Here is a 24,886-nt window from a genome sequence, read left to right as displayed (position 1 = left end):
TTCAACCCCCTACTTCAAAGAACAGCATTCTACCTCTCCCTCAAATAACAACATTCTAACCCTCCCACAAAAATAATCTTTCGACCCCTCCCTCAAAAAGAACATTCTATCTCCTCCCTCGAAGAACAACATTCCAGCCCTCCCTCAAGGAACAACATTCTACCCCCACCCTCAAAGATGAACATTCTGCACCTATTTCAAAGACCAAACATTCTACCCCCTCCCTCAAAGAACATTCTACCCCTCCCTCAAAGAACAACATTCTACGCCTCCCTCAAAGAACAACATTCTACCCCTCACTCAAACAACAATATTCTACCCCCTCCCTCAAAGAACAGCATTCTAACCCCTCCCTCAAATAACAACATTCTACTACCTCCCTCAAAGAACAACATCCTAACCCCTCCCTCAAAGAAGAAAATTCTAACCCCTCCTTCAAAGGAAAAATTCCACCGCACCCTCAAAGAACAACATTCTACCCACACCCTCAAAAAACAACATTCTACTCCCTCCCTCAAAGAACAACATTCTAACACCTCCCTCAAAGGACAACATTCTACCCCTCACTCAAAGAAGAACATGCTGCCCCTCCATCAAAGAACAACATTCTACACCCTACTTCAAAGAACAACATTCTCCCGCCTCCAACAAAGAACAACATTATAACCTCACTTCAAAGATCAACATTCTACCCATCCCTCAATTAACAACATTCTACCCCATCCCTCAAAGAACAACATTCTACCCCTCCATCATCGTTCAACATTATACTCCTCCCTCAAATAGCAATATTCTACCCTCTCTCAAATAGCAACTTTCTACCCCCCTCAAAGAACAACATAATACCCCTCCCTCAAAGAACAACATTCTACCCCTCCCTCAGAGAACAACATTCTACCCCTCCCTCAAAGAACAACATTCTAACCCCTCCCTCAAAGAACAACATTCTACCCCTTCCTCAAAGAACAACAATCTAACCGTCCCTCAAAGAAGAACATTCTAGCTCCTACTTCAAAGAACAGAATTCGACTCCCTCACTCAAAGATCATCATTCTACCCCACCCTCGAAGAACAACATTCTATCCCCTCTCTCAAAGAACAACATTCTACCCCTCCCTCAAAGAACAACATTCTACCCCTCCCTCAAAGAACAATATTCTAACCCCTACTTCAAGGAACAGCATTCTACACCTTCATTCAAAGAACAATATTCTACCCCTTCCCTCAAAGAACAACATTCTACCCCTCCCTCAAAGAACAACATTCTAACCCTCCCATGAAGATCAACTTTCTACCTCTCCCTCAAAAAAGAACATTCTACACCTCCCTCAAAGTACAGCATTCTATCCCTCTCTCAAAGAACAACATTCGACCCCTCCCTCAAAGAGCAAAATTCTACCCCCTCCCTCAAAGAACAACATTCTACCCCCTCCCTCAAAGAACAACATTCTAACCCCTCCCTCAAAGAACTAAATTCCACCGCACCCTCAAAGAACAACATTCTCCCCCCTACTTCAAAGAACAACATTCTAACACCTCTCTCAAAGAACAACATTCTACCCCTCCCTCAAAGAACAACATTCTACCCCTGCCTCAAAGAACAACATTCTGCCACTCCCTCAAAGAACAATATTCTAACCCCTACTTTAAGGAACTGTATTCTACACCCTCATTCAAAGAACGATATTCAACCCCCTACTTCAAAGAACAACATTCTACCCCTCCCTCAAAGAACAACATTCTACCCCTCCCTCAAAGAACAATATTCTAACCCTGACTTCAAGGAACAGCATTCTACACCCTCATTCAAAGAACGATATTCTACCCCTTCCCTCAAAGAACAACATTCTACCCCTCCCTCAAAGAACAACATTCCAACCCTCCCACAAAAATAAACTTTCTACCCCTCCCTCAAAAAGAACATTCTATCTCCTCCCTCAAAGAACAACATTCCAGCCCTCGCTCAAGGAACAACATTCTACCCCCACCCTCAAAGATGAACATTCTGCCCCTATTTCAAAGACCAAACATTCTACCCCTCCCTCAAAGAACATTCTACCCCTCCCTCAAAGAACAACATTCTACGCCTCCCTCAAAGAACAACATTCTACCCCTCACTCAAACAACAATATTCTACCCCCTCCCTCAAAGAACAACATTCTAACCCCTCCCTCAAATAACAACATTCTACCACTTCCCTCAAAGAACAACATCCTAACCCCTCCCTCAAAGAAGAAAATTCTACCACTCCCTCAAAGAACAACATTCTACCCCCTCCCTCAAAGAACAATATTCTAACCCCTCCTTCAAAGAACAAAATTCCACCGCACACTCAAAGAACAACATTCTACCCACACATGCAAAAAACAACATTCTACTCCCTCCCTCAAAGAACAACATTCTACCCCCACCCTCAAAGATGAACATTCTGCCCCTATTTCAAAGACCAAACATTCTACACCTCCCTCAAAGTACAGCATTCTATCCCTCTCTCAAAGAACAACATTCGACCCCTCCCTCAAAGAGCAAAATTCTACCCCCTCCCTCAAAGAACAACATTCTACCCCCTCCCTCAAAGAACAACATTCTAACCCCTCCCTCAAAGAACTAAATTCCACCGCACCCTCAAAGAACAACATTCTCCCCCCTACTTCAAAGAACAACATTCTAACACCTCCCTCAAAGAACAACATTCTACCCCTCCCTCAAAGAACAACATTCTACCCCTGCCTCAAAGAACAACATTCTGCCACTCCCTCAAAGAACAATATTCTAACCCCTACTTTAAGGAACTGTATTCTACACCCTCATTCAAAGAACGATATTCAACCCCCTACTTCAAAGAACAACATTCTACCCCTCCCTCAAAGAACAACATTCTACCCCTCCCTCAAAGAACAATATTCTAACCCTGACTTCAAGGAACAGCATTCTACACCCTCATTCAAAGAACGATATTCTACCCCTTCCCTCAAAGAACAACATTCTACCCCTCCCTCAAAGAACAACATTCCAACCCTCCCACAAAAATAAACTTTCTACCCCTCCCTCAAAAAGAACATTCTATCTCCTCCCTCAAAGAACAACATTCCAGCCCTCGCTCAAGGAACAACATTCTACCCCCACCCTCAAAGATGAACATTCTGCCCCTATTTCAAAGACCAAACATTCTACCCCTCCCTCAAAGAACATTCTACCCCTCCCTCAAAGAACAACATTCTACGCCTCCCTCAAAGAACAACATTCTACCCCTCACTCAAACAACAATATTCTACCCCCTCCCTCAAAGAACAACATTCTAACCCCTCCCTCAAATAACAACATTCTACCACTTCCCTCAAAGAACAACATCCTAACCCCTCCCTCAAAGAAGAAAATTCTACCACTCCCTCAAAGAACAACATTCTACCCCCTCCCTCAAAGAACAATATTCTAACCCCTCCTTCAAAGAACAAAATTCCACCGCACACTCAAAGAACAACATTCTACCCACACCCTCAAAAAACAACATTCTACTCCCTCCCTCAAAGAACAACATTCTAACACCTCCCTCAAAGGACAACATTCTACCCCTCACTCAAAGAAGAACATGCTGCCCCTCCATCAAAGAACAACATTCTACACCCTACTTCAAAGAACAACATTCTCCCGCCTCCATCAAAGAACAACATTATACCCCTCACTTCAAAGATCAACATTCTACCCATCCCTCAATTAACAACATTCTACCCCATCCCTCAAAGAACAACATTCTACCCCTCCATCAACGTTCAACATTTTACTCCTCCCTCAAAGAGCAATATTGTACCCTCTCTCAAATCGCAACTTTCTACCCCCCTCAAAGAACAACATAATACCCCTCCCTCAAAGAACAACATTCTACCCCTCCCTCAGAGAACAACATTCTACCCCTCCCTCAAAGAACAACATTCTAACCCCTCCCTCAAAGAAGAACATTCTAGCTCCGACTTCAAAGAACAGAATTCGACTCCCTCACTCAAAGATCATCATTCTACCCCACCCTCGAAGAACAACATTCTATCCCCTCTCTCAAAGAACAACATTCTACCCCTCCCTCAAAGAACAACATTCTGCCCCTCCCTCAAAGAACAATATTCTAACCCCTACTTCAAGGAACAGCATTCTACACCTTCATTCAAAGAACAATATTCTACCCCTTCCCTCAAAGAACAACATTCTACCCCTCCCTCAAAGAACAACATTCTAACCCTCCCATGAAGATCAACTTTCTACCTCTCCCTCAAAAAAGAACATTCTACACCACCCTCAAAGAACAGCATTCTATCCCTCTCTCAAAGAACAACATTCGACCCCTCCCTCAAAGAGCAACATTCTACCCCCTCCCTCAAAGAACAACATTCTACCCCCTCCCTCAAAGAACAACATTCTAACCCCTCCCTCAAAGAACTAAATTCCACCGCACCCTCAAAGAACAACATTCTCCCCCCTCCCTCAAAGAACTACATTCTACCCACACCCTCAAAACACAACATTCTACTCCCTCCCTCAAAAAGCAACATTCTACCCCTCACTCAAAGAAGAACATTCTGCCCCTCCATCAAAGATCAACCTTCTAACCCCTACTTCAAAGAACAACATTCTCCCGCCTCCATCAAAGAACAACATTCTACCCCCTCCCTCAAAGAACAACATTCTACCCCTCCCTCAAAATTCAATATTCTCGTCCTCCCTCAAAGTACAACTTAATACCCCTCCCTCAAAGAACAACATTCCAGCCCTCCCTCAAAGAACAACATTCTACCCCCTACTTCAAAGAACAACATTGTACTCCCTCCCTCAAAGAGCAACTTTCTACCCCTCTCTCAAAGAACATTCTAGCCCTCCCTCAAAGAACAACATTCTATCCCCACTCTCAAAGAACAACATTGTACACCTCCCTAAATGGACAACATTCTACCCCCTCCCTTAAAGAACAACATTCTACTCCCTACTTCAAAGAACAACATTCTAACATCTCCCTCAAAGAACAACATTCTATCCCTGCCTCAAAGAACAACATTCTACCCCTCCCTCAAAGAACAATATTCTAACCCCTACTTTAAGGAACTGCATTCTACACCCTCATTTAAAGAACGATATTCAACCCCCTACTTCAAAGAACAACATTCTACCCCTCCCTCAAAGAACAACATTCTACCCCACCCTCAAAGAACAATATTCTAACCCCGACTTCAAGGAACAGCATTCGACACCCTCATTCAAAGAACGATATTCTACCCCTTCCCTCAAAGAACAACATTCTACCCCTCCCTCAAAGAACAACATTTTAACCCTCCCACAAAGATCAACTTTCTACCCCTCCCTCAAAAAAGAACATTCTATCTCCTCCCTCAAAGAACAACATTCCACCCCTCCCTCAAAGAACAACATTCTACCCCCACCCTCAAAGAAGAACATTCTGTCCCTATTTCAAAGACCAAACATTCTACCCCCTCCCTCAAAGAACATTCTACCCCTCCCTCAAAGAACAACATTCTACCCCTCCCTCAAAGAACAACATTCTACCCCTCACTCAAACAACAATATTCTACCCCCTCCCTCAAAGAACAACATTCTAACCCCTCCCTCAAAGAACAACATTCTTCCACCTCCCTCAAAGAACAACATCCTAACCCCTCCCTCAAAGAAGAAAATTCTACCACTCCCTCAAAGAACAACATTCTACCCCCTCCCTCAAAGAACAATATTCCAACCACTCCTTCAAAGAACAAAATTCCACCACACCCTCAAAGAACAACATTCTACCCACACCCTCAAAAAACAACATTCTACTCCCTCCCTCAAAGAACAACATTCTAACACCTCCCTCAACGGACAACATTCTACCCCTCACTCAAAGAAGAACATTCTGCCCCTCCATCAAAGGACAACATTCTACACCCTACTTCAAAGAACAACATTCTCCCGCCTCCATCAAAGAACAACATTATACCCCCCACTTCAAAGATCAACATTCTACCCATCCCTCAATTAACAACATCCTACCCCATCCCTCAAAGAACAACATTCTACCCCTCCATCAACGTTCAACATTTTACTCCTCCCTCAAAGAGCAATATTCTACCCTCTCTCAAATAGCAACTTTCTACCCCCCTCAAAGAACAACATAATACCCCTCCCTCAAAGAACAACATTCTACCCCTCCCTCAGAGAACAACATTCTACCCCTCCCTCAAAGAACAACATTCTAACCCCTCCCTTAAAGAACAACATTCTACCCCTTACTCAAAGAACAACAATCTAACCCTCCCTCAAAGAAGAACATTCTAGCTCATACTTCAAAGAAAAGAATTCTACTCCCTCACTCAAAGATCATCATTCTACCCCTCCCTCAAAGAACAACATTGTACCCCCTCCCTCAAAGAACTACATTCTACCCACACCCTCAAAACACAACATTCTACTCCCTCCCTCAAAAAGCAACATTCTACCCCTCACTCAAAGAAGAACATTCTGCCCCTCCATCAAAGATCAACCTTCTAACCCCTACTTCAAAGAACAACATTCTCCCGCCTCCATCAAAGAACAACATTCTACCCCCTCCCTCAAAGAACAACATTCTACCCCTCCCTCAAAATTCAATATTCTCGTCCTCCCTCAAAGTACAACTTAATACCCCTCCCTCAAAGAACAACATTCCAGCCCTCCCTCAAAGAACAACATTCTACCCCCTACTTCAAAGAACAACATTGTACTCCCTCCCTCAAAGAGCAACTTTCTACCCCTCTCTCAAAGAACATTCTAGCCCTCCCTCAAAGAACAACATTCTATCCCCACTCTCAAAGAACAACATTGTACACCTCCCTAAATGGACAACATTCTACCCCCTCCCTTAAAGAACAACATTCTACTCCCTACTTCAAAGAACAACATTCTAACATCTCCCTCAAAGAACAACATTCTATCCCTGCCTCAAAGAACAACATTCTACCCCTCCCTCAAAGAACAATATTCTAACCCCTACTTTAAGGAACTGCATTCTACACCCTCATTTAAAGAACGATATTCAACCCCCTACTTCAAAGAACAACATTCTACCCCTCCCTCAAAGAACAACATTCTACCCCACCCTCAAAGAACAATATTCTAACCCCGACTTCAAGGAACAGCATTCGACACCCTCATTCAAAGAACGATATTCTACCCCTTCCCTCAAAGAACAACATTCTACCCCTCCCTCAAAGAACAACATTTTAACCCTCCCACAAAGATCAACTTTCTACCCCTCCCTCAAAAAAGAACATTCTATCTCCTCCCTCAAAGAACAACATTCCACCCCTCCCTCAAAGAACAACATTCTACCCCCACCCTCAAAGAAGAACATTCTGTCCCTATTTCAAAGACCAAACATTCTACCCCCTCCCTCAAAGAACATTCTACCCCTCCCTCAAAGAACAACATTCTACCCCTCCCTCAAAGAACAACATTCTACCCCTCACTCAAACAACAATATTCTACCCCCTCCCTCAAAGAACAACATTCTAACCCCTCCCTCAAAGAACAACATTCTTCCACCTCCCTCAAAGAACAACATCCTAACCCCTCCCTCAAAGAAGAAAATTCTACCACTCCCTCAAAGAACAACATTCTACCCCCTCCCTCAAAGAACAATATTCCAACCCCTCCTTCAAAGAACAAAATTCCACCACACCCTCAAAGAACAACATTCTACCCACACCCTCAAAAAACAACATTCTACTCCCTCCCTCAAAGAACAACATTCTAACACCTCCCTCAACGGACAACATTCTACCCCTCACTCAAAGAAGAACATTCTGCCCCTCCATCAAAGGACAACATTCTACACCCTACTTCAAAGAACAACATTCTCCCGCCTCCATCAAAGAACAACATTATACCCCCCACTTCAAAGATCAACATTCTACCCATCCCTCAATTAACAACATCCTACCCCATCCCTCAAAGAACAACATTCTACCCCTCCATCAACGTTCAACATTTTACTCCTCCCTCAAAGAGCAATATTCTACCCTCTCTCAAATAGCAACATTCTACCCCCCTCAAAGAACAACATAATACCCCTCCCTCAAAGAACAACATTCTACCCCTCCCTCAGAGAACAACATTCTACCCCTCCCTCAAAGAACAACATTCTAACCCCTCCCTTAAAGAACAACATTCTACCCCTTACTCAAAGAACAACAATCTAACCCTCCCTCAAAGAAGAACATTCTAGCTCATACTTCAAAGAAAAGAATTCTACTCCCTCACTCAAAGATCATCATTCTACCCCTCCCTCAAAGAACAACATTGTACCCCCTCCCTCAAAGAACAACATTCTACCCTCCCTCAAAGATCAACATTCTGCACCTCCCTCAAAGAACTGCATTCTATCCCTCCCTCAAAAAACAACTTTCTATCCCACCTTCGAAGAACATCATTCTACCCCTCCCTCAAAGATAAACATTCTACATCTCCCTCAAAAAACAGCATTCTATCCCTCTTTCAAAGAACAACATTCGACCCCTCCCTCAAAGAATAACTTTCTACCCCACCCTCGAAGAACAACATTCTATCCCCTCTCTCAAAGAACAACATTCTACCCCTCCCTCAAAGAACAACATTCTACCCCTCCCTCAAAGAACAATATTCTAACCCCTACTTCAAGGAACAGCATTCTACACCCTCATTCAAAGAACAATATTCTACCCCTTCCCTCAAAGAACAACATTCTACCCCTCCCTCAAAGAACAACATTCTACCCCTCCCTCAAAGAACAATATTCTAACCCCTACTTCAAGGAACAGTATTCTACACCCTCATTCAAAGAACAATATTCTACCCCTTCCCTCAAAGAACAACATTCTACCCCTCCCTCAAAGAACAACATTCTACCCTCCCTCAAAGATCAACATTCTGCACCTACCTCATAGAACTGCATTCTATCCCTCTCTCAAAGAACAACATTCGACCCCTCCCTCAAAGAACAACTTTCTATCCCACCTTCGAAGAACATCATTCTACCCCTCCCTCAAAGATAAACATTCTACACCTCCCTCAAAGAACAGCATTCTATCCCTCTCTCAAAGAACAACATTCGACCCCTCCCTCAAAGAGCAACATTCTACCCCCTCCCTCAAAGAACAACATTCTACCCCCTCCCTCAAAGAACAACATTCTAACCCCTCCCTCAAAGAACTAAATTCCACCGCACCCTCAAAGAACAACATTCTCCCCCTCCCTCAAAGAACTACATTCTACCCACACCCTCAAAAAACAACATTCTACTCCCTCCCTCAAAAAGCAACATTCTACCCCTCACTCAAAGAAGAACATTCTACCCCTCCATCAAAGGTCAACATTCTACCCCCTACTTCAATGAACAACATTCTCCCGCCTCCATCAAAGAACAACATTCTACCCCCTCCCTCAAAGAACATTCTACCCCTCCCTCAAAATTCAATATTCTAGTCCTCCCTCAAAGTACAACTTAATACACCTCCCTCAAGGAACAACTTTCTACCCCTCCCTCAAAGAACAACATTCCAGCCCTCCCTCAAAGAACAACATTCTACCCCTACTTCAAAGAACAACATTGTACTCCCTCCCTCAAAGAGCAACTTTCTACCCCTCTCTCAAAGAACATTCTAGCCCTCCCTCAAAGAACAACATTCTATCCCCACTCTCAAAGAAGAACATTCTACCCCTCCCTCAAAGAACAACATTCTACCCCCTACTTCAAAGAAAAACATTCTACCCGCTCACTCAAAGAACAACATTCTACACCCTCCCTCAAAGAACAACATTCTAACCCTCCCTCAAAGAACAACATTCTACCCCCTCCCTCCAAGAACAACATTCTACCCCTCCCTCAAAGAACAACATTCTACCCCTCCCTCAAAGAACAATATTCTAGCCCCTACTTCAAAGAACAATATTCAACCCCGCCCTCAAAGGACAACATTCTACCCCTCCCTCAAAGGACAACATTCTACCCCTCCCTCAAAGATCAACTTTCTACCCCTCTCTCAAAGAACATTCTAGCCCTCCCTCAAGGAACAACATTCTATCCCCACTTTCAAAGAAGAACATTCTACCCCTCCCTCAAAGAACAACATTCTACCCCCTACTTCAAAGAAAAACATTCTACCCGCTCACTCAAAGAACAACATTCTACGCCCTCCCTCAAAGAACAACATTCTAACCCTCCCTCAAAGAACAACATTCTACCCCCTCCCTCCAAGAACAACATTCTACCCCTCCCTCAAAGAACAACATTCTACCCCTCCCTCAAAGAACAATATTCTAGCCCCTACTTCAAAGAACAATATTCAACCCCACCCTCAAAGGACAACATTCTACCCCTCCCTCAAAGGACAACATTCTACCCCTCCCTCAAAGATCAACTTTCTACCCCTCTCTCAAAGAACATTCTAGCCCTCCCTCAAGGAACAACATTCTATCCCCACTTTCAAAGAAGAACATTCTACCCCTCCCTCAAAGAACAACATTCTACCCCCTACTTCAAAGAACAACATTCTACCCCCTCCCTCAAAGGACAACATTCTACGCCCTCCCTCAAAGAACAACATTCCACCCCTCTCTCAAAGAACAACATTCTACCCCTCCCTCAAAGAACAACATTCTACCCCCTCTATCAAATAACAACATTCTACCCCTCCCTCAGAGAACAACATTCTATCCCTCCCTCAAAAAACAACATTCTACCCCTCCCTCAAAGAGCAACATTCTACCCCTCCCTCAAAGAACAATATTCTAGCCCCTATTTCAAAGAACAATATTCAACCCCGCCCTCAAAGGACAACATTATGCCCCTCTCTCAAAGTACAACAGTCTACCCCTCCCTCAAAGAACAATATTCTACCCCTACTTCAAAGAACAGCATTCTACCCATTCCCTCAAAAAACAACAAACTTCCCCCTTTCTCAAAGAACAACTTTCTACCCCTCCCTCAAAGAACAACATTCTACCTCCTCCCTCAAAGAACAACATTCTGCATCTCCCTCAAAGAATAACATTGTACCCCCTCCCTCAAAGAACATTCTACCCTCCCTCAAAGAAGAACATTCTACCCTTCCCTCAAAGAATAACATTCTACACCCTCCCTCAAAGAACAACATTCTACCCCTAGCTCAAAGAACAACATTCTACACCTCCCTCAATGAACAACATTCTACCCCTCCCTGAAAGAGCAGCATTCTACCCCTCCTTCAAAGAACAATATTCTACCACTCCCTCAAAGAACTACATTCTACCCCTCCCTCAAAGAACAACATTCTACCTCCTTCCTCAAAGAACAACATTCTACCCCCTCCCTCAAAGAACAACATTCTACCCCTCCCTCCAATAACAACATTCTAGCCCCCCCTCAAATAACAACTTTCTACCCCCTCCCTCAAAGAACAACATTCTACCCCTCCCTCAGAGAACAACATTCTATCCCTCCCTCAAAGGACAACATTCTACCCCTCCCTCAAAGAACAATATTCTACCCCTACTTCAAAGAACAGCATTCTACCCCCTCCCTTAAAGAACAACATTCTACCCCTCCCTCAAAGCACAACATTCTACCTAATACTTCAAAGATCAACATTCTACCCCTGCCTCAATGAACAACATTCTACCCGACCCTGGAAGAACATCATTTTACCCGCTCCCTCAAAGAACAATATTCTACCTCCTACTTCAAAGATCAGCATTCTACCCACTCCCTCAAAGAACAACAAACTTCCCCCTTCCTCACAGAACAACTTTCTACCCCTCCCTCAAAGAACAACATTCTACCTCCTCCCTCAAAGAATATCATTCTGCCCCTATTTCAAGGAACAACATTCTAACCCCTCCCTCAAAGAAGAACATTCTACCCTTCCCTCAAAGAATAACATTCTACCCCCTCCCTCAAAGAGCAACATTCTACCCCTCTCTCAAAGTACAACTTTCTACCCCCTCCCTCAAAGAACATTCTACTCCCTCCCTCAAAGAACAACTTTCTACCCCCTCCCTCAAAGGACAACATTCTACCCCGCCCTCAAAGAACAACATTCTACCCCTCCCTCAAAGAACAACATTCTACCACCTCCCTCAAAGAACAACATTCTATCCCCTCCCTCAAAGAACAACATTCTACCCCTCCCTCAAAGAACAACATTCTATCCCCTCCCTCAAAGAACAACATTCTACCACCTCCCTCAAAGAACAACATTCTGCCCCCTCCCTCAAAGAACAACATTCTACCACCTCCCTCAAAGAACAACATTCTATCCCCTCCCTCAAAGAACAACATTCTACCCCTCCCTCAAAGAACAACATTCTACCCCTCCCTCAAAGAACAACATTCTACCACCTCCCTCAAAGAACAACATTCTATCCCCTCCCTCAAAGAACAACATTCTACCCCTCCCTCAAAGAACAACATTCTATCCCCTCCCTCAAAGAACAACATTCTACCACCTCCCTCAAAGAACAACATTCTGCCCCCTCCCTCAAAGAACATTCTACTCCCTCCCTCAAAGAACAACATTCTACCACCTCCCTCAAAGAACAACATTCTATCCCCTCCCTCAAAGAACAACATTCTACCCCTCCCTCAAAGAACAACATTCTATCCCCTCCCTCAAAGAACAACTTTCTACCCCCTCCCTCAAAGAACATTCTACTCCCTCCCTCAAAGAACAACATTCTACCACCTCCCTCAAAGAACAACATTCTATCCCCTCCCTCAAAGAACAACATTCTACCCCTCCCTCAAAGAACAACATTCTACCCCCTCCCTCAAAGAACAACATTCTGCAAATTGCCAATCGCCTGAAGCCAACCTGCATGGTGGGCAGAAACATATAAGAGTTGCGAACACGAAAGGGAAGGGACTGATCACTCCAGCCCATTACAGACCATAATTACTTGGCAGATGGTAAGCTTAGGGCCGCATAGCCAATACAAAAAAACAGAAGCAGTGCAGTATCGCTGGTGAGCAGCACAAGGTGTAGCGAGCACTGACCCCAGGTGTAAATTCAGTTGATAGAAGTATGTCTCCAAATTTGCTGATGATATCACTGACGTATCTGATTAAGTTAAATCAAGCCTCAAGGAAATCTAAGCTAGCACTGACCACTATTGGAAAACCAAACAGGCTCCATGGGGAGAAAGGGCAGAAAATTCACACATTCCGGGAGGGTGTGGCTGAGAGGAATTGGGGATTTCTCTTCTGTCTCCACCATTTTTCCAGCACGTGGGAGGGGGGCTCAGCGTGGGAGGGGGTATCTTCACGTCGGAGGGGAATTTTCGCGTGGGAGGGGGGCTCTTCGCATGGGGGGGCTCTTCGCGTGGGAGGGGGTCACTTCGTGTGGCGGGGGCTCTTCGCGTGAGAGGGGGGCTCGTCACGTGTGGGGTGCACTTCACGAGGGAGGGGGTTCTCTTCGCGTGAGGGGGGCTCTTCATGTCGGGGAGTCTCTTCACGTGGGGGGGCTCATCACTTGGGGGGGCTCTTCGTGTGGGGGGGCTCTTCGCGTGGGGGGGCTCCTCACGTGGGGGGGCTCTTCACGTGGGGGGCTCTTCGCATGGGGGGGCTCATCACGTGTGGGGGCTCATCACGTGGGGGGGCTCTTCGTGTGGGGGGGCTCTTCGTGTGGGGGGCTCTTCGTGTGGGGGTGTCTCTTTGCGTGGGTGGAGGTCTCTTCGCGTGGGGGGCTCTTCACGAGGGTGGGGGCTCTTCACATGGGTGGGGTCTCTTTACGTGGGTGGGGGTCTCTTCGCATGGGGGGCTCTTCACGTGGGAGGGGGTCACTTCGTGTGGCGGGGGCTCTTCGCGTGAGAGGGGGGCTCGTCAGGTGTGGGGTGCACTTCACGAGGGAGGGGGTTCTCTTCGCGTGAGGGGGCTCTTCATGTCGGGGAGTCTCTTCGCGTGGGGGGGCTCATCACGTGCGGGGCCCTTCGCCTGGGGGGGCTCATCACGTGGGGGGCTCTTCGTGTGGGGGGGCTCATCACATGGGGGGGCTCTTCGCGTGGGGGGGCTCATCATGTGGGGGGGCCCTTCGTGTGGGGGGCTCATCATGTGGGGGGGCCCTTCGCGTGGGGGGGCTCTTCGTGTGGGGGGGCTCTTCGCGTGGGGGGCTCTTCGCGTGGGGGGGCTCATCGCATGGGGGGCTCTTCGCGTGGGGGGGCTCTTCGCGTGGGGGGGCTCATCACATGGGGGGGCTCTTCGTGTGGGGGTGCTCATCATGTGGGGGGGCTCTTCGCGTGGGGGGGCTCATCACATGGGGGGGCTCTTCATGTGGGGGGGCTCATCACGTGGGGGAGCTCTTCGTGTGGGGGGGCTCATCACATGGGGGGGCTCTTCGCGTGGGGGGGCTCATCATGTGGGGGGGCCCTTCGTGTGGGGGGCTCATCATGTGGGGGGGCCCTTCGCGTGGGGGGGCTCTTCGTGTGGGGGGGCTCTTCGCGTGGGGGGCTCTTCGCGTGGGGGGGCTCATCGCATGGGGGGCTCTTCGCGTGGGGGGGGCTCTTCGCGTGGGGGGGCTCATCACATGGGGGGGCTCTTCGTGTGGGGGTGCTCATCATGTGGGGGGGCTCTTCGCGTGGGGGGGCTCATCACATGGGGGGGCTCTTCATGTGGGGGGGCTCATCACGTGGGGGAGCTCTTCGCGTGGGGGGCTCTTCGTGTGGGGGGGCTCTTCACGTGGGGGGCTCTTCATGTGGGGGGGCTCATCACGTGGGGGGGCTCTTCGCGTGGGGGGGCTCTTCACGTGGGGGGGCTCATCACGTGGGGGGCTCTTCGTGTGGGGGGGCTCTTCACGTGGGGGGGCTCATCACGTGGGGGAGCTCTTCGTGTGCGGGGGCTCTTCACGTGAGGGGGCTCTTCACGTGGGGGGGCTCATCACGTGGGGGGGCTCTTCGCGTGGGGGGGCTCTTCACGTGGGGGGGCTCTTCGCGTGGGGGGGCTCTTCACGTGGGGGGGCTCATCACGTGGGGGGCTCTTCGTGTGGGGGGGCTCTTCACGTGGGGGGGCTCATCACGTGGGGGGGCTCTTCGCGTGGGGGGGCTCTTCACGTGAGGGGGCTCTTCACGTGGGGGGGCTCATCACGTGGGGGGGCTCTTCGCGTGGGGGGGCTCTTCACGTGGGGGGGCTCATCACGTGGGGGGGCTCTTCGTGTGGGGGGGCTCTTCGTGTGGGGGGGCTCATCACGTGGGGGGCTCTTCGTGTGGGGGGGCTCTTCACGTGGGGGGGCTCTTCACGTGGGGGGGCTCTTCGCGTGGGGGGGCTCTTCGCGTGGGGCGGCTCTTCGTGTGGGGGGGTCTCTTTGCGTGGGTGGAGGTCTCTTCGCGTGGGGGGCTCTTCACGAGGGTGGGGGCTCTTCACATGGGTGGGGTCTCTTTACGTGGGTGGGGGTCTCTTCACGAGGGAGGGGGTCTTCCCGTTGGAGGGGCTCTTTCCGTGGGAGGGTCTCTTCCCGTGGGAGGGGCTCTTCCCGTTGGAGGGGCTCTTCCCGTGGGAGGGACTCTTCCCATGGGAGGGGCTCTTCTCGTGGGAGGGGCTCTTCCCGTGGGAGGGACTCTTCCCGTGGGAGGGGCTCTTCCCGTGGGAGGGGCTCTTCGCGTGGGAGGGGCTCTTCGCGTGGGAGGGACTCTTTCCGTGGGAGGGGCTCTTCTCGTGGGAGGGGCTCTTCCCGTGGGAGGGACTCTTCCCGTGGGAGGGGCTCTTCCCGTGGGAGGGGCTCTTCGCGTGGGAGGGGCTCTTCGCGTGGGAGGGACTCTTTCCGTGGGAGGGGCTCTTCCCGTGGGGGGGGCTCTTCCCGTGGGAGGGGCTCTTCCCGTGGGAGGGACTCTTTCCGTGGGAGGGGCTCTTCCCGTGGGAGGGGCACTTTCCATGGGAGGGGCTCTTTCCGTGGGAGGGGCTCTTTCCGTGGGAGGGTCTCTTCCTGTGGGCGGGTCTCTACCCATGGGAGGGTCTCTTTCCGTGTGAGGGTCTCTTCCTGTGGGAGGGTCTCTTCCTGTGGGAGGGTCTCTTCCCGTGGGAGGGTCTCTTCCCGTGGGAGGGTCTCTTTCTGTGGGAGGGTCTCTTCGCGTGGGAGGGGCTCTTCGAGTGGGGGGGCTCTTCGTGTGGGTGGGGGTCTCTTCGCGTGGGAGGGGCTTTTCACGTGGTGGGGGTTCTCTTCGTGTGGTGGGGGCTCTTCGCGTGGGAGGGGATTCTCTTCGCGTGGTGTGGGCTCTTCGCGTGGGAGGGGGTTCTCTTCGTGTGGGTGGGGCTCTTCGCATGGGTGTTAGTCTCTTCGCATGGTGGGGGCTCTTCGCGTGGGAGGGGATTCTCTTCGCGTGGTGGGGGCTCTTCGCATGGGAGGGGTTTCTCTTCGTGTGGGTGGGGCTCTTCGCGTGGTGGGGGCTCTTCGTGTGGTGGGGGGGCTCTTCGCGTGGGAGGAGCTCTTCGCGTGGGAGGGGGTTCTCTTTGCGTGGGGGGGCTCTCGTGTGGGAGGGGGGCTCTTCACGTGGGAGGGGGTTCTCGTCGCTTGGGAGGGGCTCTTCGCGTGGAAGGGGCATTTGCTCTGCCTGGCAGTCTTCCATGTGGGCATCACAGGAAGAGACAGGTCTGGAGGGATAGCTGTAATTTCACGTGGTTCCTCTGCGCTTTCCCCTAACTCGTAACTCCGCATATGCTCGCTCAAAGAGGGCGTGCTAGCGTGGCAGGACCCTGAGCCCGGCCTAAGTGAGGCCCACTGCCCACCCAAGATCGCCTCTTACTGCTGAGATGATGGACACTAGCGTCAAGAAAAGTCGTGGGCGCTCAACCGGAAGAGGTTAATGCCTCTCTGACCCCAGGATCTGGGACGGTATCAAGGGCATATCTGTGGGGGAAGTTGGGTATTCCAGATCCACAGAAACATCTAGGCTAAGTTCTCTGATGACAGTAATAGGGCAGCGGTAAAAAACATTGTTCTGTATTTTAATAGCTGCTGATGGCACCTATTCACTCGCCAGGTGTCGCACTCCTTCACCTGCTAACATCGCCAGCTGTAGTTTATAGGTCGTACAGGTACTACTCTGCACTCAAAAATCAGCCAGTGTCTTACGGGGGTCAAAGACTCTGGCTGCACGCTCCCTGCGTGGAGCCTCGCCGGGCAGGAGCTTGTGTGCCTGTGCACACGAGCACGGCTCGCTCCGACATGTGCTCCCAACGGGGTCGGTTCTGGGCCGAGAGAGTGCAACCGGGAAAAAAGAATCCCCCCTCTCGCACACATTTTAAACACAAGAATAGTGAACATTTTAATTAATAGGATAGATCACAAATTATTCACTGCATTTTACACACTAACTTCATTCGGAGACTAAAAGGAGGGAGAAGGTCTGCCCTCTGTATCCAGTTTACCTACCATGGCAGCGGCTGCGGTCTGATTCACCTGGTGCTGAGCGGCTTTTATTTTGGCTTGCAGATGTGCGGGCGGGTGAAAGTACTTGCACTTCTCCCTTGAGCAGCGACCCTTGATATAATCCATGCAAACTGTAACCGTATTTTCATTTGAATCTATCATTGCCATTTCGAGCGGGTGTGCGTAGCGGCAATCGTTTTCACCCCGAGTGCAATTTCCACGCTGAAACTCTCTGCAAACCTAATGAAACCAGTCATTAGCAGCCATTCAAAGAATGGTCAGAAATCAATCAATCCGCTGTCGTCTGAACATCTCTGGCCAACTAGCTGCTTCTCAGATTAACCAGCTTTTCTTAGTTTGTAACGAATTAAAAATACCAGTCATAACGGAAATACAATGTCACATTTTAATTAAAACTTCATTGCCACGCAGTTGCTACATAATCCATTTCTTGCAAAGTATAGGTGAGAGGTAAAGAAGTCGGGTTCTTTTCCACTAATGGATGTCCCGTGACACTGGTCACGATAAGTCAGGTGATGCGCTGTTTTATAGCAATAACGTTATGCCATGTAAAAGAGCAAGAAAGCCCTTCACAGCCAATGAAGTACTTTTGAAATGCAGTCACTGTTGTAATGTAGGAGTGCAATGTATCCAAGTTTGCTGACGACACAAAGCTAGGTGGCATAGTGGTTAGCACTGTTGCCTCACAGCGCCAGGGACCCGGGTTCGAATCCGTGCCTTGGGCGACTGTCTGTGCGGAGTTTGCACATTCTCCCCGTGTTTGCGTGGGTTTCCTCCGGGTGCTCCGGTTTCCTCCCACAGTCCAAAGATGTGCAGGTTAGGTTGATTGGCTATGATAAATAGACCCTTAGTGTTAGGGGGATTAAATATGTGGGGTTACTGGGATATGTGCTGATGTAGGGGTTATGGGGATCGGGTGGGATATGCGTCGGTGCAGGCTCGATGGGCCGAAATGGCCTCTATCTGCACTGTGGGGTTTCTGTGATTCTGTGATTATGTGATAAATCCATGTAGTGGAACAAGAACTCAAAGAGGCGATATCTTGGAACTAGTACGAGTATTTTATTAAACAAACAGAGTAACAAATATCATGCCTGCATCCTGGCATCCCACCCTTGCTGACCTTGACAGGAAGCAAACCTCTGACCTTAACAGGAAGCAAACCTCTGATCTTAGCAGCAGCATTGGCTACAGCACCACCTGGTGGATAACCTTAATCATAACATCCCAGATTACTATATCCCTCCTCCCTTAAGATTTCAGTATGAATTTCTTAACAGACAACCATTCCTGAGGGTCACATAAGGAGCCTCCATTCGTCATGTTCCATACTTGACGAATCTAACAGTTCAGTATTAATCTCTCTGGTGGCTTGCGAGCCCTTTGTGAACATCTAACAGTGAAGTCCCTGCTTGTTTGTGGTGAAGCCACCAGCTGCTCCTGAGCAGTGCTAAGAGTATCTGACTCTGCAACGATGGTTCCCTCTTGATGAATAGGTTCCTGTGGAATTGTCTCTGTCCCTGGGGGTGGCACCACAGATGCACTTGGATAACTGGGGACAACCCTGTCTTCAGTCATGGCATCTGGAACCTTCATTTCAATTTCCCCTTGTCTGGGAAGTATCTGATCTACATGTCTGCGTACTACCCTACCATCTCCCAACATGACCTTGTATGATACTGGACCTGTCGTTGAGTCTATGAAGCCAGGAATCCACTTTGGTCCATAACTGAAATTCCTGGTAAGGACCACATCTCCTTCTCCAAAACTTTGGCTCTTTGTTCTTTTGTCATGGTTCTCTTTTTGTTTGTTTTGTCTGTTTTCCATTTTCCTTTTTAGGTCTGGGTGGACAAGGTCAAGAGTGGAGCGTAGTCTACGACCTAATAATACCTCAGCAGGAGAGAGTCCTGTGGTGGATTGAGGTGTTATTCTGTAGCTGAACAGAACCCGTGACACTTTGGCTGCTAAACTCCCTTCTCCACTTTTTTTCATCATCTCTTTAAATATTTGTACGGCTCTCTCTGCAAGTCCATTCGAGGACGGATGATATGGAGCCGAGGTCACCTGCACTATGCCATTTTTTCTCAAGAACTCTTTTGTCTCTGTACTCACAAAACAAGTGGCATTGTCACTCACCACGATCTCCGGTAGCCCTTGATTACTGAAGCTCTGACGCAGGCAGTCTATAGTAGTAGTGGCGGAAGCAGAATTTACAGGATAAACATCCATCCATTTGGAATGTGCATCAATGATTATGAGGAACATCTTCCCCATGAATGGACCCGCATAATCTAAGTGCAATCTTCTCCATGGTTTATCCGGCCACTCCCAGGGGTGGAGAGGAGCCGCTGCTGGTGCCTTCCGGTGTTCCTGACAAGTGCTGCATGTCTTGACTAGATTTTCTATCTCCTCATCTAGCTTTGGCCACCACAAGTAACTCCTAGCCAAGGCTTTCATATGCGAGACCCCAGGATGACACTGATGTAGTTGCTCTAGGGTAGACTGTCGTGCTGGCTGTGGAATAATCACTCGTGCTCCCCACAACACGCAACCATCCTGCACACTCAGCTCTGTTTTCCTGACACTGTAGGGTGTGAAGTCAGCCCCTTCCGGATGCTGTGGCCATCCCCTCACCACATATTCTCGAACTGTAGACAGTACTGGATCTTTACCTGTCCATGTTCTTACTTGCTCTGCGGTCACAATTGCCGTGTCAGTGTCCTCCAACATCAAAACTCTGTCCTCTGGAGCTGCACGGATAGGTGTGCCTGGCAGTGGAAGATGGCTCAAGGCATCTGCGTTCCCATGGTACTTGCCCGCCTTGTAGACGATGACATACTCATATGCCCTCAACGTCACTGCCCACCTCTGGATCCGGGGTGACACCATCTGTGGAACTGCTTTCATTTCATTGAAAAGAGAGAGAAGAGGTTTATGATCGGTGCATATGGTGAAATTCCTGCCATATATGTACTTGTGGAACCTCTGTAACCCAAACATTACTGCTAACCCCTCTTTGTCTAACTGGGAATAGTTTTTTTCCGCTGGTGTTAGAGTTCGGGACATAAACCCTATTGGTCTTTCCATTCCATCTTCCATGCAGTGTGAAAGAACTGCCCCCACCCCGTAAGGTGAAGCGTCACAAGAGAGAATGATGTCTTTCTCTGCATTGTAGTGAACCAGCACATCCGACGACAGCATCAGTTTCTTGGACTGTTCAAATGAAACCCCCTGCTCCTCTCCCCACTGCCACTCTGTCTCCTTGCGCAGTAGTTTGTGAAGAGGTACTAACACAGTTGACAAGTTTGGTAAAAACCTGTTATAATAGTTCAGCAGTCCCAGGTAAGCTTTTAAATCAGCCACATTTGTAGGAGCAGGGGCGTCCTGCAGTGCTTGTACCTTCTCCTTGAGTGCATGGAGCCCGGTGGCATCCACTCTGTGTCCCAGGAACACTGCCTCATTCCCCAGGAAAGTGCACTTACTACTCCTGAGCCGGAACCCTGCCCTCTCCAATCTCTGTAGTACCTCTCTCAGAGTGCTCAGATGCTCCTGGTCGGTTCTTCCCGTCACCAGAATGTCATCCAGATAGATGGAAACATGTGGAATCCCTTGCAGTACACCTTCGATTGTCCTCTGGAAGATAGCTGGACTAGATGAGACACCAAACGGTAAGCGGTTATATGTAAACAAGCCCTTGTGTGTATTTATGGTGACATACTTCTTTGATTTGTCATCCAGTGCAATCTGCAAGTAGGCATGACTAATATCCAACTGTGTGAATTTCTTTCCTCCAGCCAAGTTTGCAAAGAGATCCTCTGTTTTGAGAATTGGATACTGCTCTAGTTTGGACACCCGATTGACTGTCAATTTATAGTCTCCACAGAGTCTTACCGAATTGTCCGGTTTCAAAACAGGTACTATGGGAGCTGCCCATTCCGAACATTTCACTGGCTCCAGTATGTTCTCTCTCAATAGACGGTCAAGCTCAGCCTCTACCTTTGGCTTCATGGCATAAGGCACAGGTCGTTGTTTAAAAAACCTTGGCGGTGCCTCCTTGTCTACATAAATCTTAGCTGGGGGGCCATTAAATGTGCCAAGTTCCTCCTTGAACACATTCTCATGTTCACTCAACACTTCTTGCAAAGTCAACTGTTTGCCCGCATCTATTTGATTTACTGCTCCACAGTCTAATTTAAGTTCTTTTATCCAGCCCCGACCTAACAGGTTTGGTCCGGTACCCGATACTATAACTACAGGTAGCTGTTCCACTGTGTCCCTGTGTTGCACAGTTACATTAGCTGTACCTAATGTCGCTACTCGTTCACCTGTATATGTTTTAAGATGCAGGGAGCAAGGCTTTAACTCTGGAACTTTTGCACGGTTCCACAATTTTGAGTACTCTGCCTTGTTCATTATGGTCACGCCGCACCCTGTATCCACTTCAAAGTTCACCTTAGAGTCATTTACTGTCAGTTGCAATGTGATAGGAGCCACTTTTGGAATGTTCTCTAACATGCTATACATTATGAACATATCCTCTTCTTCCTCAGCTTCCCCGCTGATGTGGTGTGCTCCATGTTTTTTCACTTCTCTCCCTTGGTTTTGCTGTCCTTCCCCTTTTGGTTTGGATTCCTCCACAGGTGATTTCGCCCTGCAAGCTCATTTTATGTGTCCTTGTTTCCCACACTGGTAGCACTTTTTCTCCAGAAACCGGCATTCACTCGCCAGGTGATCACCCTTGCATCTATAACATGCCTTCACATGCTCACGTTGTGGTTTCTGACGCATGTTCAACTTGTGCACAACAACCTGACCTGCAACTTGCATAGCATTAGCCCTGTCTGAACCCTGTATTTCTTTTACATCTCTGTTCACTGTCTCTATGGCTTGAGCAAGTTCCAATGCTTTTTCATAAGTAAGCCCAGTCTCGGATAATAATCTACGCTGCATTCGGTCGTCCATAATTCTGCAAGCTAGCCTATCTCGCAGCATTTCCTTCAGGTTATTCCCATAATTGCAATCTTGTGCTAATTTATGCAACACTGCTAAATAGTCCATTACACTCTCTTCCTCTTTCCTGTTCCTTGAATTAAACTTGAACCGCTGTACAATCTCACTAGGCTTAGAGTTGAAATGTTCTTTTAGCAAAGCCACTAATTCAACAAATGATTTGTCTCCAGGCTTTTCAGGACTGAGCAGATTCCTCATCAAACTGTAGGTCTGGCTTCCCACTGAACTAAGCAGCATGGCTTTCCTTTTTCCGGCATCATTTATTTCATTTGCTTCGAAAAAATAACCCACACTTCACAGTATTCCTCCCAGGTTTGTGCTTGACTATCAAAAGCGGAAACCGTTCCTACCGTGGCAGCCATGCTCTCTTCCAACTGGTAGCTAACTTCAGCTCATGACTTTGTTGATTAAAAGTCCTGGCAGACTTCTCTTCTTTATCCAGGGTCCTTTTTACCTCGTTGCCAAATGTGATAAATCCATGTCGTGGAACAAGAACTCGAAGAGGCGATATCTTGGAACTAGCATGAGTATTTTATTAAACAAACAGAGTAACAAACATCATGCCTGCATCCTGGCATTCCACCCTTGCTGACCTTGACAGGAAGCAAACCTCTGACCTTAACAGGAAGCAAACCTCTGACCTTAGGAGCAGCATTGGCTACAGCACCACCTGGTGGGTAACCTTAATCATATCATCCCAGATTACTATAGAAGGTAAGTTGTGAGGAGGATGTAAAGAGGCAGCAAAGGGATATAGACAGGTTACGTGAGTGGGCAAGGATGTAACAGATGGAATATAATGTGGAGAAGTGTGAAGTTATCCACTTTGGTAGGAAAAATGGAAAAGCAGAATATTTTTAAATGGTGGTAAATGTTGGTGATCAGGGGAACCTGGGAATCCTTGTACATGAATCACAGAAAGTTAACATGCAGGTATAGCAAGCAATTAGGAAAGCAAATGGTATGCTAGCCTTTATTACAAAGGGATTAGAGTATAAGAGTGAAGAAGTCTTATAGGGTATTGGTGAGACCATACTTGGAGTACTGTGTACAGTTTTGGTCTCCTTACCTAAGGAAGGATATACTTGTCTTAGAGGAATGCATCGTAGGTTTGCTAGATTGATTCCTGGGATGAGGGGATTGTCCTATGAGGAGAGATTGAGTAGAATAGGCCTATATTCTCTAGCGTTTAGAAGAATGAGCGGTGATCTCATTGAAACATATAAAATTCTTAAGGGGATTGACAGGGTAGATGCTGGGAGGATGTTTCCCCTGGCTGGGGAGTCTAGAACCAGGGGTCACAGTCTCAGAATAAGGGGCCGGTCATTTAGGACTGAGATGAGGAGATGTTTCTTCACTCAATCGGTTGTGAATCTTTGGAGTTTTCTACCCCAGAGGGCTGTGGATGCTCAGTCATTGAGTATATTCAAGACACAGATCGATAGATTTTTGGATACTAAGGGAATCGAGGGATATGGGGATAGTGTGAGAAAGTAGAGTTGAGGTCAAAGATCAGCCATGATCTTATTGAATGGCAGAGCAGGCTCGAAGGGCTGCATGACCTACTCCTGCTCCTATTTTTTATGTTCTTTTAAACGCGGCAGACAATTTGCGCACAGCAATGAGAAAATGACCAGATAATCTGTTTTAGAGATGTTGGTTGAGGGATAAATATTGCCCAGGACACCGAGGAAAACTGCACTGCTCTTCTTCAAAATGGTGCCATGGGATCGTTTAAGTCCACCTGAAAGGGCAGACAGGGCCTCGGTTTATCATCACATCCAAGAGACCGCACCTCTGACAATGCGGCACTCCCTCAGTACTGCACTGGAGTGTCAGCCTGGATATTGTGCTCAAATCCCTGGAGTGGGGTTTGACGTATTGTTCTGCTGTTAAGGTGAAACTGTGTTTTACACTGGCCCATCCCTTTAAGACCATAAAGTTTGATTGATGCAAATAGGCAGAAGCTATTGTTGTTGCTCTGGGAAGTTAGCAGATATGACCGGTTGTAAAATTTCAGGCTCCAAGTCGATTTCCAGACTTCCCTTACTAGCAATAAATAACCTCAATTTAAATACCTGCCTTTCTATCTCTTTTTTAAAAAGTGCTTTTACAATAAGGTATTGGCCCGGATTTTCCGATCGGAGGCTTCCTGTGGGCGGATGCCTCCGATGTGGAAAAAATCTATGCATTTACCTGCTAGCTCCATAGGTCCCGACACTTCCGATCCTGGGCCCCTCTGGGTCCGCGCGCGCAGATGCCCAGGTATCCCCAGGGCGCAGGCATTTCGCAAGCGTCCCTGGGATCACGTGGGCCATGGGGAACCAATCAAAGAAGGGAATCCCCCTGCACACTTTTGACAGGTCTCTCCGGATAGACATGTCAAAAGTATGAATGGGGATCACTCAAAAAAACACACTAAAACATTAAATACATTTTTTTTTAAATCATGCATTTAAAATTAGTTAAAATTA

The 24,886-nt window shown here is 47.9% G+C and overlaps 1 protein-coding gene across 20 annotated transcripts in view; it reads right to left on the bottom strand.

The window, feature by feature from the left end:
- LOC147124899 (muscleblind-like protein 3) overlaps positions 1-24,886 on the bottom strand; it is an 834,930-nt gene that overhangs the window by 213,459 nt on the left and 596,585 nt on the right. For 18 of the 20 annotated variants that reach the window (XM_085994439.1, XM_085994420.1, XM_085994428.1 and 15 more), the window contains one exon: positions 17,385-17,621. The exons of the other annotated variants lie outside the window; for them this stretch is intronic. In XM_085994439.1, coding sequence (XP_085850565.1) covers positions 17,385-17,621 — 237 coding nt within the window. The remainder of the gene's footprint in view (positions 1-17,384; positions 17,622-24,886) is intronic. 20 annotated transcript variants of the gene reach the window in all.

Source organism: Somniosus microcephalus, chromosome 1, assembly GCF_052327205.1.
Source record: "Somniosus microcephalus isolate GS21.2 chromosome 1, FLI_Smic_1.0, whole genome shotgun sequence".
NCBI lineage: Eukaryota > Metazoa > Chordata > Chondrichthyes > Squaliformes > Somniosidae > Somniosus > Somniosus microcephalus.
This window is presented reverse-complemented; position numbering and strand designations above follow the sequence as displayed.